Source organism: Pogona vitticeps, chromosome 5 (assembly GCF_051106095.1).
Source record: "Pogona vitticeps strain Pit_001003342236 chromosome 5, PviZW2.1, whole genome shotgun sequence".
NCBI lineage: Eukaryota > Metazoa > Chordata > Lepidosauria > Squamata > Agamidae > Pogona > Pogona vitticeps.
In genome coordinates, this window is record NC_135787.1 from 89,867,349 (window position 1) to 89,887,569 (window position 20,221).

Here is a 20,221-nt window from a genome sequence, read left to right on the forward strand (position 1 = left end):
GATGTTGGCTCATTGCTTGGTAGCAGAGTCCAAGAGCAGCTGGGAAAGGAGGTGCGCCCTGCACTTGATGCAGCCCTAACCATGGCTGGAGGTAAAGAAGACACTCTTCTTATTGCTAGTCTCCATATCTACTTTTCTATGCTTCTGCAGAGACTTTCAAAGATTCAGATAACTTGTTTTGCACACCCATGGCCTGAATTTAAGATGTAGGTTTTCATATTATTTAGGGCACCACTCCATTCCATGTAGGAAACACTTGAAGCATGGGGAAAGGGTTTCAAAATCTTTGTAATCATATTATTATTAAAGTAAAAGTTTATAAGCAGTGAACAAAATAAACCTACTGTATTTTTTGCTCCATAAGATGCACTTCCCCCCCAAAATGTGGGGGGGGGAGTCTGTGCATCTTATGGAGCGAAGGCGGCAATTTTGCCTATGCTGGCCCCGTGGGGGGAGCATCGCAAGGGTCTGAGTGAGCCTTCCCGGACCCTTGTGCCACTCCCCCACCCCCCACGGGGCCAGCGTGGGCAAAATCGCCAGCTTCTGGGACTCTTTTGAGGCTTGGGAAGCCTCAAAAGAGTCTCAGAAGGTGGCAATTTCGCCCCCTCTGACCCCCGGGGGGCAGGGTGAGTCTCTAAAGGGTCCTGGAACACACCCTAGGACCCTTTAGAGACTCACCCTGCCCCCCCGGGGTCAGAGGGGGCAAAATTGCCACCTTGTGGGACTCTTTTGAGGCTTGGGAAGCTTCAGAAGAGTCCCAGAAGGTGGCGATTTCGCCCCCTCTGGCCTCTGGGGGGGCCTCCAAAGGGTCCTAGGGTGTGTTCCATAAGACGGACCTCTCCATAAGGCTCACCAATTTTTAGGGGAAGAAAACATTTTTTTCCCTGTTTTCTTCTTGTAAAAATTTGGTGTGTCTTATGGAGAGGTGCGTCTTATGGAGTGAAAAATACGGTACTTTCAAACTGATAGGTGGCAGCAATGCTTAACCGTTTCTTCTGCTATGTGTCCTTGACTTCCAGATGTTTCTTCAGATGGGATTCTGGAGATGTGCCTGGCATATTACGGAAAAATTTAGCTGAGGGGAAGGGTCATAGGGGAACATGACATGCAAGAGATGTATGAAATATTTTGCTCCCATTCGCTCATTTGTTTGTCTAAAACAGAATTTTTCATTGGAATGCATTGCATCTGTTTTGGAAACACAGAGCCTGTTCCCACTGCTGGAATAAACTGGCAGAGGGATAGAGTCTTTGAACCCACATAGGCTTTAGCTCCAATCCAAATTTTTTGTGTCAGTGTATACATCCTCACACCAAACCTCCATTGTCGCCTGTCAAACAAGGTGGGCTGCGCACATGGGCAGTAGACAGATGGTGGGGGAGTGATTAGGCAGATTGGGGGTGATCAGGCAGGCAATGGGGGGTGATTGGGCAGGCAATGGGGCAATCAGGTAGGCAATGGGCAGGTGATGGAGTGATCAGGAAGATGATCAGGCACGTGATGGGGCAATTGGACAGGCAATGGTGGAGTGGTTGGGCAGGCAATGGGAATAAATCTGGCAGTCACTCGCTTTTTGCAAGCATTGTGCTTTTATTTTATTTTAAAAAATTCCTGCTATCAGTCGTGCCTCGCTTTACGATTGCCTCGCATTATGACGAAACCACATTACGACGATGGTCTAAATGGGGTTTTTTTTTTGCTTTGCAATGATTGGTTCCCTGCTTGGGGAACTGATTCTTTCCAAGACGATTTTTAAAACAGCTGAAGGGCGGTTTCAAAATGGCTCCCCACTGTTTTCTGGGACGGATTCCTCGCAAGACAGGCAGCGAAAACGGCTGCCCTATGGAGGATCTTCACTGGATGGTGAGTTTTGACCCCATTGGAACACATTGAAGGGGTCTCAATGCGTTTCAATAGGGTTTTTTTTGCTTTATGATGTTTTCGCTTAACGGCGATTTTCCTGGAACGGATTATCGCCGTTAAGCGAGGCACCACTGTATAGGGCTGTATCAGATAGCAGGATTTTTTTAAAAAGTGGAACAAGCATTCACATACTGTATGTGAAACTGATTCCAATTTCATATATGCTGCAATATAAACAGACCTCTGCCAGAGGGGCAGAAAAACCTGTTCCCCTAGCACAGTTGTCCTGTGCATGCTAAAAATTAAATCTTGAGTTTTTTCAACAGAACCTAGGTTTTATTGTCAGTGGGGCCAAGCCCACACATTCCCAGATCTGGGTCTGCTGCTTAACATGTAGTTCCATACTGAATACATATACAGTTCAATGCACAACAACTGGTAACATGTAGGCAGATAGGATTTCTATGTTAAAAGTAGAAACTGTGTGTTGGCAAATTAAAACATTTTCGTAACACACCAGAACCTGTTCTCATCCTCCACTCTTTGCTTTATTTCTCTGTTTGTCTTGAAGTCAAAGTGGAAAGGGCCATTAAAGGTAAAATCTCCTGAATGTGATGTGCTTTCCTCTCTTACTAAAACCTCTTGTGCAGTTTTTTTTTATTTCTCTTGTGTTCCACAATTCATTGTTTTAGCTTTATAGGATGGATCGCAGAAGTAAAGCTTAATCACCTATTGGTGCCAATTATTTGCCTTTCAAAAACTAATTGAAGTCAGTAACGCTATTCTGTAGCAAACAGTTTTTGGGTTGAAATCATAGTGCTTGTACTCTAGTAGCAATATGTCAGTTCTATCTAGTAAGTTCAGAAATGATGGGAACCTTGTTGCTCTTCTCACATGTAGCTTCATTTGTGGTCTAATGGCCTTGTTCCATATTTGCAGGCAAAGGGAATGAGGAAAAAGTGTAGCAATTTTAAGGGAATGATTTTGGGTTTGTTTTTTTCTGGTTAATTTTGGCCCATGAAGATAGAACACTTGACACTTAACAATGATTGGTACTTACCAATCATTGTTACAAAACCTCTAGGTTAATATCTCTAAATTTCTAGTGAATATTTGTCTCACTGAGTTAAACTGTGCCACCAAAGAGCATGATGAGGGAGATACTTATGAGACCTATTTGTCACCTTGAAACTGGAAATGTTGAGAGATTGGAAACTTAAAAACTTATTGCAACTAACACAAACCATGGCTTGCAAATCCACTTCAAAACAATTGTTACATGTTTGAGTTTGTTGTCAGTCTGTAATCAGAGAATCATATGTATTTTTATCTATGGCTAAGTTGAGCATTACATTTAAAAAGGCTTATGCCACTTACACATATATGTGTATAAAAAGGAAACATTTCTGCTTTAGCATACCTTTGTAGTATGTTCACAAAAGTCAAAGTAGACTGTAAGAATGTGCATATTTCAGTTGAGGAAGGCATTGGAGAATATTTGGTAACTGGACAGCCATGGACCGGTTCTATGCTTAAAGGCAATTGCTTGCTTATCCACTAGCCAGCCAAGGAGCAAGATGTGGAGGAAATGCATATGATCAACAGGTTTCCTTACAGGCAGTTGGAGCTGGTGGTTGAAGCTCCAGTATACCACTTTTTAGTTGTTTTGGTAATTGGCTCTTCAGGAAAACTTCTCACTAAATAAAGCTGTAGTGACATATGGCTGCAGTGTGACAAGGCCTTTAGTAACAAATGCAAGTGAAAATTTAAGTCTAAGAATTAAAATTCTTAGCTGATTTAATTTTTATTTTTTTTTTAAAAAAATTGTTGCAGCTATTAGAGAAACAAAGGAAGCACTGGAGAATGTGAGTGTATCTGTGGAAGTCTTACAGGAAGGCACTGAGAGGCTTCATTCCAACTTGACAGAAGTGAAAGAACACTTGATCAACACACTTAATGATTCTGCATGCACAGCTGCCCAAGCTGCATCAACTTGCAACGTCATCCGGAATTCCTTAAATCAGCTAGACATCAATGCCAACTTTAGCAAGGTGAACTAATATTCTGTGAAATCTTCTCAGTAGCCTAATTCTTACTGAACACCACATCTTTGATCAGAAGCACTTTATATTGAGGGCAGAGCCAGTGTGACATAGTTTCAGACTAGGACTCAGAACACCTGGGTTCAGATTCCTGCTCAGGAATGGAAACTCACTGGGGATCTGACAATGGTAAGCCACTTCTTGAACATCTTATATCCCTTTAAAATCGTCAAGCACAAAATGACATGATGTCATATCACATTATGTTAGAGGTCCACACGACTTTCATATAAAGATGTTCCTTGGACAGAAATAAACTAGCATGTCAAAAGAAGTGTGTGTGTCTGGCCTTCACTCTGGGCTAGCCCTTCCCATAGTGTGCAAGATTTCTATAATATAACCAGGATATGTTTTAAAATATGAACATTAAACATTTGTGAAACGTATTGGTACTGTGAATTTATATTGTTCAAACACAGGTTTGCCTTACAGTGAGATTTTGACCAGGATGTTCCAGTCATATTTGTTTTGAATAAAATATACCTGCCACCAAGCTTATAACTGTTTCAGGCCAAATGCACCAAATTGCCTCCTGAAGTTTTTCTGGGGGCAAGACTGACTATTTGGGGGGAAAATTATAACTTTTATTTCTGTTATGGGGTGTGGTAAACCTTTGGGGCTGCACGGGTTTGACATACTGTTGCCATCATACATCTAGGGAAGTTGCTGGATTCTCTTAAATGAATCTGGAAAATATTCTACTTATAAACAGTTTAAATTTGGTCAGAGAGTTGGATACTGTCAGAGGTTAGCCTGTATATCTGTTTTTATATGAAAGTTTGAAGACTTAAATGGATGAACTATATGTAAGAATTGGATGCAAGTGAAGGAATTTCATGTGGAGAGTAGAATTAACTTGAAAGCATCTTTTTCCCTCTTCTTTCAGTTGCCAGGTGTGAACGCTCAGCTTGCCAGAGTCAATGAAGTCCTTAAAATAGACCTATCCAGTCTGGTTCAGAAAGTATGTAAATAAAAGGTGTAGCTTTGTTATTCCAACAGAAGGTTACTTAATGCTCAGCAATTACTTACCTGTAGGTTTCTAAAGGTGCAATAAAATGTTCAAAAAGGCCAGTGGAAAAGTACCTTGTGTACAGAGGAACACACACAGCTTCGCTACCAATGTTTCCCACATTTCTGTTGGCTGAATTAAAATGGGGGCACACTTATTTATTTTATTTTGTGTCATATGTAGAGCTAGAACACCACCCAAAAAAGCTTAAATGGTGAATTAAGCACAATTATATTGGAGCTTCTGTAATCAAGCTCTCATACATAGCTTGAATTGGATTATTCTCTTCCTCAAAGCCTAGTTCTTATTAGGTTGTTTTAGCTGATTCTGTTGCCTTATTTCACTCCTTTAACTAACGGAAATTGGTGTTGTGTTGCCTGGCTAGATGTTTCTTCCCTGAGGACTAGACATATAGGGTAAAGAAGATGTTGCCCAGTGCCAGTACTTTGGTATCATAACCTTTAGATTTCTAGCTCCCAAAAACTCTAGCCAGCACAGCCAATGGCCAAGATATTTCAGAGTTGTAGTCCAAGAACATGGATTGGAACCACTGGTCTAATGGTTAGTGAGTTGACTCCTCTGTAAGCTCCAATGATTCAAATGGACCTATTTAGTATGCTAAATTTAGTCATAACCAGAATCAATGGAGCCTACAGAGGAGTTCTCACCAAATCTCCTCTGATTCAGTGGGCCTGTGCTAGTGTGACTTGCTGTGCTAAGCAACAGGATTTCAGCCAACGGCTATTATCTTATTGGCAATCTTTTTTGCATGTGAGATTTTGTAAATTATGGTGGGAAATTGCTGCTCATTAAAGATATGCTGACCATAGTCTTGGTTACACACATGGTTGTACAACTAGGAACATGTCCAACATCTTATCAATTAATAGCAATTTGCTGCTGCAACTTACATGGCTTTCACATACAACCCCAGTAGCCAATGTCTTCATATAATCCTTTCTTTTGGAAGTTTTGTAAATACAGTCCAACAGTTTTGGGATTGGAGCCTCAATTTTGTGGATTCTGCAAATCCATCTTTCTATCTTCTCAAGTTTTCAGACTAATACTCAATCTAGAAGTATTAGACTGAATTTTTTTTTTGCAGCTCTCAATTTGAATTTTTATGTGCAAATGTACATACTTGTTAACAGTAATATATGAAGATGAAAAACGATAGATCACATCAACCAGCTTTTTCAGTACTGACTGAAGTTATTCCAGTCCTGTAGTTTGTTTCCCGTCCATCATGATACAGTGTTGGAAATTCTCCAAAGCTCTATTTGCAGAAATTTACACAAGTTTTGTAAATAACTGAATGATACAGATACCTTTTAGGGTTATATAGTTAAAAAGTTAAAAAATAAACCTGATTTTAAAATATCAGCAGAAGGACCTTTATGAACAGTATTTGGTATTTACATTTGTGCAGAACTCCAGCTACGCAAGCCAGCACAGCAATATAATGAAATGCTGGTTGTGTACAACCCAGGCACTTGACCAGCACCTTGTAAATTGCTATGGCAGTCTTTCAGTTGTCATTCCATGACAGAAAAGTTGAACAGGACCCTGGCCTGTGTATTTCACTTAACTTTCTTAAGAAATAAAAAAATAAAATAAAAGACCCATGCACTTGTTAAATAATATGATATTAAGTTAAATCAAATAATTTCCTTGTTTGTTTGGTGATGTTGTTTTCCTAATAAGGCAATCCTCCAAATGTTCATGATTTACTTATTTAACTGCAGATTGTTTCTTTTCCTGTTAATCTGTTTCAATTACCTCAGGTAGCTAATCATTCATTTTCTAATACAACTGCCAATCTAATGTAAAAAATTCAGAAGAAATAATTGCTCTTTGAGAATGCATAATATTGGCCTTCTAAAAATAAAATATTTCAAAGAAACATGTAGTAAGGTTATAACAAGCAAGAATGTGCTTGGCAGGGCTGGTGGATCATTATTTAATCTAATCTTCCAGAGAACTGAGTTAAATCAAATTTACCCTGCTCAGTCACTTTTAAGAAAATATGTGTATAGTCAGATGGAGTAAGTTGCATTAAAGGATGATTGTGATTTATGGTCCTTTTTTTTCAGAATAGGACTAAATATAAAGAGTGTTATAAATCATTGACTTGCCTGCTTTAAAGATAGAAGCAAACGTATTGGTCTTTTGTTGTCAAGCTGGTGTTGGACATGTGAATTTTTAATTTTAGGGCTATGCAGCATTTAACAATACTCCAGATTTGGTACTCAATCAAACAAGGAACATTTTGTCAGGTAAGAATTAATTATGTAGTAGTTTAAATTACTTACTGTCATTCTAATTGTTATTTAAGGAAGTCCTTATTGTAAATAATTTATTCTGAAATAAACTGTGTCAAATACAGATTTTTATTCATTATTATTAAGAGGTTATTGTTTAAACATCTAGTGTAGTGGTAGGGATTTTAAGGCGGAAATAGATGTTGATTTAATTGCTAGTCCCTACAGGAGGTGGAAGGAGGGAAAAAACAAAGGGGGAAGGATCTCTGGGACTGTGTAATCAGGGAAGATGCTGAAAGGAGGAGCTGAATATGAATTACAATGTGAGAGGGGATGTGGTGCACCTCCCTGTATGTACACCTTGGCTTACAAATGCTTAGTGGGAGAGGATGGACTACCTAGACCAGCAATTGTCAACCAAGGCTACATGTAGTGCTGATAGGATGCAGAAGTAGCCTACCCAAGTCCTAGTTTTCTCCTAAAATTACTAAATGTTTCCTGTTCCTCAGTCTCCATGTTCTCCTGAAAGTAGGACACAGTGTTACCGACTAAATCCATTTGTCAGTGATTATTCATGATCCATCTATGACCTTTTGGCTTATAAATATGTATACAATTTTCACAAGAGCAGCCATGTTAGTCTTTTTCCCCCCTTTCCTTTCTGTGACACAATATTTTATGTATTCTTGAAGGCTTTCACGGCCAGGATCCGATGGTTGTTGTAGGTTTTTCGGGCTGTCTGGCCATGTTCTTGAGGTTTTTCTTCCTAATATTTCACCAGTCCCTGTGGCTGGTGTGGTGCACTAGTCCCCCTAAGAGGTGCCAGAGAGTCTGACAGGCTGCTTACCTATCACCTTTGCGCTGGGGCAAGTCTCAGGACCTCAGCAGTGCATAGCGTAAGCCCTTTGAACAAGTCTGACCTTAAAAGAACATTTTACGTTTACTCAGTACTTTGCAAGTACAGACACATGGGCCTTGTGATTCCTTAGAACTCACAACAGCTCAGTTAGGTAGGACTCTTAAAGATAGCTAGTTTGTGGCCCTCTCCACCTCCTGGATTTAACTAGACCCTGCTGTTCAAGAGACCTGTCCTTTTGTAGAATTGTTATAATTAATTTTTATTAGGAAAATAGAGTTTCATTAGAATCAGTCGATTCGATTTCGATACCTTTATTGGCATATGAACAGACAGGAGCAAAACGTAGATACAAACCAAACAATAATCAAGAGAAAAGTAAAGTGAGAAATACACTCAAAACAGCAAGTAATATCATAGGTTGTGGGTTAAAATAGAAATTTCCAATAGATATCCTGCAACAGCAGATGTAATCAAAGGACAAGCATCACTCAGGAAAAAGGCTAAGGAGTTGGGGGAAAAAGAAAGCCACGGTTCTAGGAAAAGCTTTCTCAGAGAGGAATGAGCCGGGCAGTGAAATAAAATATGGTCCAGGGAGTCTGGCAGAGTATGACAGAAAAAACAGAGCCTGTTTACACGGGGAATCTTGGAGAAACGGCCTACATGGACCGCCGAAGGGAAAATATTCAGGCGAGCTAGCATAAAAGCTCTTCTCTGACCAGGATTAGTCAGTGAAGAGAAGTAGTTGGAAGGACGTCCTAGGGAAGGAGGAAGACTGAAAAAAAGAGGAGAACAGGTGGGGTTCAAATCGGCTGAAAGTGTCTCATACTCAAGCTGCCAGAGTTTGTGCTTGATCAAGGAGTGGGCCTGTTGTAATCCAACATCGAAGAGGGATTCTAGGTTCAGTCCTAAGGAAAGAAGTTTAGAATCGATCAGTTGGAACCAGTTCGATGTGTAAGAATCGCTAAGAAGGTCAAAAAGGAGAGAATTGGGGTTAGAATGAAGATGAATGCGGAGCCAGTATTTGAAGGTGGTGACCCAGGCAAGAGTAGACGGAAGGTGGGTTCCCAATTCGAGTACCATGGTGGAGAGGCGGATCATATTGGGAACACCTAAGATCTTTCTGAGGAAAACAGCAGCAATGGAATCAATGTCATGATTTACAGCCTCTATCCAGATGGGCACCCCATAAAAAAAGTGAGATAGAAGTTTACACTGAAAAATATGCAGGGCTGCTGGAACAAATTGGTTGCCCGAAAGATAATGGAATTTTGAAATTGCATTGAGTTGGGTAGTTGATGTAGAGATAAGCCTCTCCCCATCTACCTTGAAGACGCCATTGTTATCTACTCTAGCAAATGGTTTGTTTTCTTTCTTCCTCCTTGCCCTAAGTTTACAATTTAAATGGGGAATTCCAAAAGAGCTCTCTCTCAAACCAGTCCCGATTTGGCACAGACTTTACCTTCATCCAAACAGCTGCGGTTGGACTCTTATTTCCCACCCCGACCTTCAACATCGACTACAACATCGTCGTCACGAAGAGCTCCTTCTACCAACCAGACCCAGAAGGACCATATCCTCTCATCTACTCATTCTCTCGAACAAAGCTACACCAAGCAGCTGCCTAGTGAGAACTCTCTCCTGGACTGTGATGTTATAGAGTTCATAAAACATTATTCTACACTAACTGCAAGAACGGTTTCCCAGATTTTCTCTCAGCTTACTTTCCTTACAGATTTCTTAAAGGGTCCACGCTCTAGTTCTCCACAGTTTCCATCTTGCCTCCACAAAACTTCAGATAAACCTAATTCAGATGCTTGTAAAGTAACTTCTCCTTGCTCCCTCCCTGATGGCTGTCTTCCTCAAGCTCCTCCTAAGTCCACAACGCATTTGGTCTATGTTCCTCACGCTGCTGTTGTCACAGTTTCTCCCCCTAGTGGTTTCACAAGTTTTCAACGCTGGACTAGAACCGCCCTGGCGAAGAGACATCTCGCCTTCCTTTTAAAAGTGAATGTCAGGAACATCGATCTCTCCAGGATTGAAATTTTGTCAACATCTTATTACTCAACTAGACTATTGCTGACCTTTCACTCGAACTATGTTCCTGGGATGTTATTCTCGTCTGTGAGCCTATTACAACGATGGGGAGTTACCCCTCACCGCTTCTTCAAGAATACCACCACTGCCAAGCTTATTTTGATGAAAGCTCCCCTGCAACCTCCTCCTATTGGCGCCTCCCCCTCTTCCAAGCGGATAAACCCTCCTCGAACGTCCAGACCTACTCACCTCCCATCGGACTCCTTGCTGCTTTCCTTTACTTCGCCGATCCCTCCATCTCCAACGAGAAATGAACCATTCCATGCTCCTAGGCCGATGGACCACCTGACTCCCCCCTTGATCCCCTCTTCTCCTACCTTGCAACATTCCTCTATTTCTCTGGAGAAGCCTCAAGTCATCACCTCAGATCTCCAGCCGACCAACGTGTCTCCCTCAATCCAATCGGAAGCTTGTGACTGCCTTCCTGCATACTCCAATCCTTCTCCTGCTTTTCCTCCCTATATTCCCCTATCCCCTGCATGTATTGTCAACCGGGGTGCCTCAACCAGTTCCTTCGCATTGGTCGACGCTACGTCCCAGGAACCCCCTCCTCTTAATTTTGATTTTATCAACCCTACACCTGCAACAGTTGCTCCAGCCTCACCCTCTGACCCTGTCTGTCCTCCAGCCCCTGTCCCCCTCCTGCCTTCTGTGGATCCCCCTCCCCATCTAGACTCTAACACTGCCCCCTGCTGACTGACTGTTCCTCCCCCAGCCCCCCCCATCTCCCCAACCCTCCCTCCAACTGATCTCATGGAATATAGGCGGCTGGAGGAAAAAAGCCCCGGACAAGGACCTGCTTAAGTTTCTCTCTAGCTTTGATATCATTCTCCTACAGGAAACCTGGTCATTAACCCCTCCGTCTATTCTGGGTTTTTCTACGTTCCATCTCCCTGCTGTTAAATCTAAATCAAGAGGACGTCCCTCTGCGGGTCTTTGTTGTTTCTTTAAACCCTCTTCCTTATTTACCCTCATCTCTATCCCTTCCCCCTCATCCTATATTCAAATTTTCCTCCTCCAGTACGGCGAACTTAAAATTCTACTGCTTAACCTTTATTTCCCGCCTCCATCCTCTTCTCTGAACAGCTCCTGGATGGAGGTAGAGAATCTTGCCAACCTTAATCTGGAAGCCAATCCATCTGCCCATATTTTGATCCTGGGGGACTTTAATACCCGGTTAGGACCCAATAATTCTGCCCTAGCCAAATATATAAATTTGGAGTTTGATGAGTCATTTCCCCCCTGGCTCAATTGCCCAAGGTCCTCTAGAGACAAGATTATTACCCCTCATGCTATCTTTTTAATCAATCTTTGTCTCAACCTACATATTGCCATTCTCAACGGCACATGGGGTAAGGATATTCCTGGGGAATATACCCATCTCTCCACTAGGGGACCAAGCGTAATTGATTACGCCCTTGCTTCCCCAGCCCTCCTCCCTTTTCTTTCTGATTTCTCTGTTGGAGTCCGTGCCGACAGTGATCACTTGCCTCTTCTTCTGTCCCTAACTTCTCCTTCCCCAATCTCCTCCCCTCCTACCCTCCCCTTACAACCTTCCTCTCGCCTTAAATGGTCTCCTCAAACAGAAACCAACTTCTTCTCTTGGATTCTATTGCCAGAGATTTCCAGTCTCCACCGTACTATCGCTACAACTGACTCTATCTTCACAGCTATTACCTCCTACAACACTCTTTTAGATTCCTTAGTTATCTCTCTTAGCAGTCCAACTAACCACCCTTCTCATAATCGAGCTACCTCATGGTTTGATTCTGACTGTTGGCAGGCTAAGAAGCAGGTTAGGTCCCTCTTTCACTCTTTCTGCCTTAACCCTACCCCAGCTTCCTTACAACTCTACCTTATTGCCAGAAGGTCCTGCTTATTAACTCTAGACTCAAAAAAACACCTCTTTGCCCAACGCAAGTGGTCCGACCTGCTACAAGCAATCTTATCACATAACTACAAAGCCTTCTGGTCTCTGGTTTCCTCTTCCACTACTTTCTTTTCTCCCGATCCTTCTTCCTCTATCCCCTCGGAAGAATGGATAGCCCACTTCTCCACAATTTTCTTCTCCCCGAACCCTGATTCCTCACTGCAGGCCCTATCTGATTGGCCTCCCGTTACCTCTGATGAAATATTGGATTTAATTAGTTCATTGAAGTCTGGTAAGGCCCCAGGCCCAGATCAAGTTCTTACTGAGATTCTGACTAGTAACCCTCATTGGTGGTCTCACTCTTTGGCCAACCTCTTCACTTTAGTTAACCATTCTGGTATCTTTCCCAACTCCTGGTTAATTTCCACCCTGATCCCAATTTTCAAAAAAGGTGATCCCTCCCTTCCCAGTAACTACCGTCCAATTAGTCTTTTATCTTACATTGGCAAACTTTATTCAAAACTTCTCCTTTCTAAACTTTCTGCTTGGGCCTCTTCTATCAACCTTCCGGGGAAAGAGCAAATAGGCTTTCGCTCTGGAGCCTCCACCCTTGATCATGCTCTACTTCTGTCCCATCTAGCAGAAAAATATTCCATCCACCATAAATCTAGACTGTTCGCCGCCTTTGTAGACCTTCGAGGCGCCTTTGACTCCGTTAATAGATCTCTTTTATGGGACAAACTATCCCAATGGGGCATTGACCCTCGTCTACTTTTTCTGCTTAGGCGTCTCCATTCTTCAAACTCATGCCAGATCCGCTTTCCAAACTCCAATATACTATCTGATAGGTTTCAAGTTAATAGGGGTGTCCGTCAAGGGTGCATATTAGCCCCCTTACTGTTTAACCTGTTCTTAGCAGATCTTCCCCCTTTCTTATCTAAAGCTGCCAACCCTTCCCCCTCTCTTAATGGTGCCCCTCTTTCAGTTCTCCTTTACGCAGACGATGCAGTCCTGCTTTCTCTTTCCAAAGCCGGCTTGCGTCTCCTTTTAGCCAAATTCCAAGACTACTGTTCTGTCAACGATCTTTGTATAAATTCCTCCAAAACAAAAATAGTTGTTTTTTCTAAATCCAGCCTTCTGTCCACTTGGACAGTTGGTACACATTCCTACCAGCAAGTGCCAACATTTAAATACCTTGGGCTCACTTTCCATCACAAACTAAACTGGATCCCACATAGAATCAGTCTATATTGCACAAGCTTTGCCATAAACCTATAACACAACCTACAAACAGTATTCAGGCCCACCACAAAAATACAACAAATGTTACAGTCAGCAAATGAAACAAGGGACCCTCTCAGCACTGCAGTAGTATACCAGATACCTTGCAGTTGTGGCCAGATATATATTGGAATCACAAAACACAGCATCCACACCAGAATCAAAGAACATGAGAGAGACTGCAGAGTAAAACAACCGGAAAAATCGGCAGTAGCTGAACATGCCCTGAAACAAGCTGGACATGAAGGTCTATTTCAAAACACAGAAGTACTGGACAACACCAACAATCGTTATGTTAGACTGCACAAGGAAGCCATTGAAATCCACAAACACCAGCAGAGCTTCAACAAAAAAGAAGAAAGTCTAAAACTCAACAAAGCCTGGCTCCCAGCACTGAAAAACACAGCCTGCAAAAGGTCAACAAACTCTACCGAGCCACAAGGACTGGTGACCACTGCACACAAAAGGCCAGCTAATGACACCCATCAATCACAGTGACAGATCATATCTCCCCCTTAGAACAATACACCCACAACAAAAAACACGCTGATCACCATAATCACCCAATCTCCTGAAAAGGACAAAAAGCTGATCCCACATCTATAAATACTCAAGTATCCCACAAACTGCACCAGAGCACAGAGATAGTTCTGACTCCTGTCCTCTGAAGATGCCAGCCACAGAGACTAGTGAAATGTTAGGAAGGAAAACCTCAAGGACACAGCCACACAGCCCGAAAAACGTACAACAACCAACAATATTTTATATTTGTCAGAGAGGTAAGTGTGTTAATCTCTTGCAGCCAAAACAGAAACAAAACAAAAACATGGCACCTTTAAGACTAACAACTGTATTTTGTTGTGAGCTTTTGTGGAGGACACACCAATTCTTCCAACTTTTCTTCATGAGACTAAATAAGTCAATAGTAATACATGGAAGCTCACACTGGAATAAATTTGTTAGTCTGAAAGGGGACACAATATCTTTGTTTAAGTTTTAATGTTTTGTCACAGATTTGGTGACAGGAAAAACGCAGAGTATTGAAGACACTTACAAGTTCTTCTTTTGCAAGACGGTTATATTTACAGTATTTACAAGTATTTACAGGCAGGCGTCACATCATCATGGCAGGAACTCTTTACACAAACGGACATAGTGGATAGCAGCAAATGGTGAAGAAAGAAGAGAATGATACACAGACACTGTTCACTTATATACATATACATGGCATATGTAGTCCAATCAGAAGACACATGACTTCATCTTCTTCACCTGGTGTCTTCTTATTTCCAGACATTGCATCATCTTCAGAGTGACTCAGCATACTCACATCTGTGCACAATGGCAGCTCATTAATAATACATTTATTCAGGTTCAGGCCTATAAAATTTCTATATTCTGACACCCCTCCTAATTTTTTATGCCTGAACATAACACATTCCCAACTCTTTTACACATTTCTCGTGTTTCTGTGTATTTAAAGACTTAGTCAATATATCAGCTATATTGTTTTCAGTTTGGCTATACAGTGGTGCCTCACTTAGCGACGTTAATCCGTTCCAGGAAAAACGTCGCTAAGTGAATTAATCGTTAAGCGATTTTAAAAAGCCCATAGGAACATATTAAAACGCGTTTAATACGTTCCTATGGGCTAAAAACCTACCTTAAAGCGAAATTCCTCCATAGCGGCGGCCACTTTGGGTGCCTCTAAAGCGAGGCAAAACCGTTTTGGAACCACCGCTGTGCTTCCTCCAGGGAGACTGAGGCACCGCCACCGCCACCCCGGCCGAGAAAGACCCTCTGCGCCTGCAGCAAAGGTTGCTGCAGGCACAGAGGGTCTTTCTCGGCTGGGGTGGCGGCGGTGTCTCAGTCTCCATGCCGAGGCTGGAGTTGAAAGGGGTGAGGAGAAAGAGAGAGAGAGCTTGCGGAGGCAGCGGTTTGTGAAACTGGGTTCCCCTTGATCTTTGCAAACAACCGCCCATCAGCTGTGCTTCGGACTGCTCTCTCTCTCCCCTCCCAGCCTGGGCTGGAGCTGGGAGGGGGGAGAGAGCAACCGGAAGCACAGTTAATGGGCAGTTGTTTGCAAAGATCCCGGGGAAGCCAGCTTCACAAACAGCCGCCTCTGCGTGCTCTCTCTCTCTCTTTCTCCTCACCCCTTTCAACTCCAGCCTCGGCAGGGAGACTGAGACGCCGACGCCACCCTGGCCAAGAAAGACCCTCTGTGCCTGCAGCAACCTTTGCTGCAAGCGCAGAGGGTCTTTCTCGGCCAGGCAGCGGCGGTGGCGCGGTGCCTCCGTCTCCGTGCCGAGGCTGGAGTTGAAAGGGGTGGGGAGAGGGAGCACGCAGAGGCGGCGGTTTGGGAAGCTGGCTTCCCTGGGATCTTTGCAAACAACTGCTCATTAACTGTGCTTCGGGCTGCTCTCTCCCCCCTCCCAGCTCCAGCCCAGGCTGGGAGGGGGGAGAGAGCAGCCGAAGCACAGCTGATGAGCGGTTGTTTGCAAAGATCGCAGGGAAGCCAGCTTCCCAAACCCGCGCCCATCAGCTGGGCTTCGGGGCTCTCTCTCCCCACCCCTCGCAACGCAACACAGCTGATCGGCGGGGCCTTTGGGATGATCGTGGGGAAGCGCTTCCCCACGATCATCGCAATGCGGTTTCCCCCCATTTAAAACATCGCAATGCGATCGCTTTTGCGATCGCAAAAACTCCATCGGTGTACGAATTCATCGTTAAACGGGGTGCTCGTTAAGCGAGGCACCACTGTACTCTAATTCAATCAATTTCTCTTTTATTGCCTCTCTTACATTATGATATTTAATATCAACATGTTTACTTCTATTTTTCACTCTTTCTGTTTTAGCCATGTGTATACATGTAGTGTTGTCTTCCATCACTTTTATTGCACCATTCGTTTCAATTTTTAAATCTTTTGCTAACTGTTTGTACCATGTCAACTCAGAACACAATTCTGACAAAGCGGCCAATTCTGCTTCCGAAGTCGAAGTTGCTATGGAACTTTGTTTCCTGGATTTCCATCCAACTACATTGTTTCCAAATTTTATTACAAATCCAGTCATGGATTTTCTGTCTGACTCATCATTGACCCAATCACTATCTACATAGGCAGTCAGTTTTAAATCTTTTGATGGCTTCAATATCAAATGGTAGTTATATGTTCCTTTTAAATATCTAAAAATTCACTTTACGCCTTGCCAGTGCTTTTCACTTGGTTTGGCCACATACCTGCTTAGAATGTTCACTGAGGCTGCTATGTCTGGATGTGTCCAGTTTGCTAAATACATTAAGCTTCCTATGGCTGAATGGTATAACTCTTGGTTTTCGAAATCTTTACTGATTTCATCGTCCTTTTGGGAGTACTTACACTTTTACATTCTCCCATGCAGTACTTTTCCAACATTTGTTTGATTTTTAACTCTTGACTCAATTCAAGCCCTTGTTTTTGTTTTCTTTATTTGTACACCTAGGTAATTTTGTATTGGTCCCAGGCTTTTTAATTTAAATTCCTTTTTTAACTGTTTCTCAAACAGTTCTATTTGGTTCTGACTTTTTGCCATGAAACAAATATCATCAACATATGCTAACAGTATGTTTAAGTCATTCCCAGACAAGGATCTGCCAGACTATTATATCCTAGTTTTACCAATACTTTGTGCAAACAATAATTCCAATTCTTAGCTGGTTGTCTTAAACCATAAATGGCTTTGTTTAATCTATACACTAATTCTGGCTTTGTACCTTCATATCCTGGTGCCTTTGCCATGTGTAGTTCCTTTTTCAGGTCTGCATTCAAATATGCAGTGGTAATATCGTAATGATGGATTATGTAGTCCTTTGTAGCTGCTAAGGCTAATGCCATTCTTACAGTTTCAGATCTCACAGTGGGGGAAAAATTTCATCATAATGTATGTATTTCTTTTGCGTAAAACCTTGTGCTACTAACCTTGCCTTGTACCTATAATTTCCATCATTCTGTAATTTCTTTTTAAACACCCATTTGCTACCAATAACCTTATGTTCTGCAGGTAGCTTTGTTTCTGTAAACACCTTGTGTTCTTCCATGGATTTCATTTCCTCATCCATGGCATCTTGCCATTTCCTCCTTTCAAAATCAGGAAGTTCCATTACCTCTTTGTAATTTCTGGGTTCTAGGTATACGTGACAAACTCTCACTCCACCCACTCCAAATCTTTTGGGTGGCACACCCTTGTTTGCCCTTTCAGACCTCCTAGGACCCCATGTTTCTGGCTCTATTTCTGACTCACTAATGTATTTTTCTTCTTCATGTTCTTCATCTTCTTCTTCAGCAGAGGACTTCGTGTCTTCTTCATGTGTTTCTGACTGTCTAATCTGACTCCTCCTTGTGTCATTTAATGGGATAAATATCTGTGAATTAGCATGAACTTTATCCCAATTCTCTCCTTCATTGAAGCTAGCAGACTTGGATATCACAATGTTTCTGTTTCCATTCACAAACCTATATGCTTTTGATCCAGGCTCATAACCTAGGAACCTCATTTTCTTTGTTTTAGTTCTGCCTTTTCTCCTTAGCTGTTTTGGTACGTGTACCCATACAGTTCAACCAAATACCTTCAGGTGCTTTAACGAAGGTTCCTTACCAAAGAGCATGAAATATGGAGTCTGATCTATGGCAGATGACCAAATTCTGTTCACTAAATAATTCGCAGTTTTCAGAGACTCCGCCCAGAATCCATGATGCATTCCTGCATCTGCTAACAGTGCATCTTTCATTTCCTGAAGCACCCCATTTCTCCTTTCAGCCACACCATTTTGAAATTGAGAATATGGACTTGTTTTTCTGTGGCTTATCCCTGTGTTCTCTAGCCACCTTTGAAACTCTGTGTTCATGAATTCTGAACCTCTATCTGACTGCAATTGCACCACCTGGTGGCCAAAGCGTTGTTCAATAAATTTCACCCATTTCTTAAATGTTTGAAAGACCTCTGTTTTTGATTTTAGTGTAAAACAGTATGAAAAACATTTGTAATCGTCGATTATCACCAATGCATATTTTGCCCCTCCTAATGAGGGTGAGAATGGTCCTGTTAAATCAGCGTGTACCGATATATTTTGACAATTGTAGACGATTTTTCCCGGTATGGTTACTGCTTTGTGATGAAAAGTAAGTCAGAGGTGTATAAACATTTCAGGAATTGGGTGTCTTACGTGGAGAAACGCTTTGATAAGCGTGTGGCACAGATACAGACGGACAGAGGAACAGAGTTCATGTCAGAAAAGTCAGCTCAAAAGGTCTATTTGTCTTTCTGACACTCAGTTTCCCTTTTGGAGCCACATGCATTTTAGATTGCTTACACACCTGGCAATCTAAGTAATTTTTACAATCTTTTATATTTACACCTCTAGCAATGTTCTCCATTCTCTGCACAGTTTTAAAGTTCACATGCCCCAGTCTTCTGTGTAGCAAGTGTATGCAATTGTTATGTTGGGGTTCATTCTTATTCATCATGTGTGTGTCTCTATGTGTTCTGCTTTTTAACACATACAAATTGTCCTCTTGTTTTGCTTTTGCAACTACTCTGTTCTTTTTCTTAATTATGCATTCCCCTTTTTCAAATATCACAGAAAACCCCTGTCTGTCAAGGGCTGAGACACTTATCAAATGACAGTCAATGTTGGGGACCAGTAAAACGTTACTTATCTCTTCCTTCAGACTGGGAATATATATCCTTCCTTCTGCTTCAACATCTGCTTTCTCTCCATTTGCCAGTGTCACGCTTCTCAGCTCCGTGTCTCCTAGAAAACAAAACATTTCTGGATCATTAGTAAGGTGATTTACAGCTCCGCTATCTATAATCCAGGGAACAGCTGTGTTCACACCCTTGAACGCCTTATCTCTTGTTTTCTCAACAAGAGAAATTCCTTTTCTGTTATTTTCTCTGGAGCGTCTGTAAACTGCTGCTAGTTCCCTTCTATTTGAAATCGTCTCTCCTTTTAAGCAGTCTTTCTGAAGATGATTTCTTGATCCACATCTATAACATGCTTTAATCATCATGGCACGCCCACGCTGTTCTCGGTCTGTAGCTGGCGTCCTTCTTTTCACGCTGCCCTGTGGAATCTGTCTGCATCTCTCCCGGTCAGCTCCCATGTGGCTTCCTTCAGCAGTTTGGGACCTCTCCTTCCAGCGATCCTCCTCCTGCAAAATTCTACTTGTAATGTACTCAAGAGTCAGTTGTGTGTCAGGCAAACTTTCCAAACTTGTAATCAGCATATTAGATTCAGTGGGCAGACTGTTCAAAATCACGAAGACCTTCTGTTCCTCTGTAAAATGAACATTCATTAACTGCAGTTCATTAAACAGTCCCTTCATTGTTTGTAGATGCTTGGAAGCACATTCCCCAGACTGCATTTGACACTTATACAGCCTTCTGGTTAAAGAGATCTTCATACCTGCTGTTTCTCTTAAATAAATGTTTCTTAATCTGTCCCAGACTGCCTTGGCTGTGGTCAGTCCTTGCACATGCACTAACTGTTCATCTTCAACGGACAAAATTAGGGTACTTATAGCCTTCTCATGCTCTCTTTCCTCCTCCTCAGTTAACTGTGCTGGAGGATTACTCACATATGACCATAATGATTTTCTTCTTAACAGCATTTCTGCCTTCACTGCCCATGTTCTATAGTTATTGTCATTCAGCCTGTTTATTGCTAACCCACCTATGCCTCCTGCGCTCAACGCCATCCTACCTTCTCTTGCAGTTCTCTGTTTCCTTTCCCCTCCTGGGCTAACAGATGAACTGTCTTCTCCCAATTCTTCTATGTCACTGCCACTTTCTCTCTCTTCTTTCATTTATATACTTCACCCACGTTACTCACCACCATCTTGAC

General features: G+C 42.2%; 1 protein-coding gene across 5 annotated transcripts in view; it reads left to right on the plus strand.

Annotated features, from left to right (window-relative positions):
• The window catches only part of PROM1 (prominin 1), a 206,444-nt gene that overhangs the window by 111,457 nt on the left and 74,766 nt on the right, over positions 1 to 20,221 (plus strand). For 3 of the 5 annotated variants that reach the window (XR_013545551.1, XM_078394067.1, XM_078394069.1), the window contains 4 exons: positions 2 to 91; positions 3,697 to 3,914; positions 4,852 to 4,926; positions 7,187 to 7,250. Coding sequence is in view for 4 of the 5 variants with exons in the window: in XM_078394067.1 (XP_078250193.1) it covers positions 2 to 91; positions 3,697 to 3,914; positions 4,852 to 4,926; positions 7,187 to 7,250 (447 nt within the window). In the remaining variant the exon portion in view is untranslated. Of the gene's footprint in view, position 1; positions 92 to 2,434; positions 2,459 to 3,696; positions 3,915 to 4,851; positions 4,927 to 7,186; positions 7,251 to 20,221 lie in introns of all 5 variants that reach the window. The other 2 variants (XM_078394066.1, XM_073001065.2) reach the window with 1 other exon arrangement.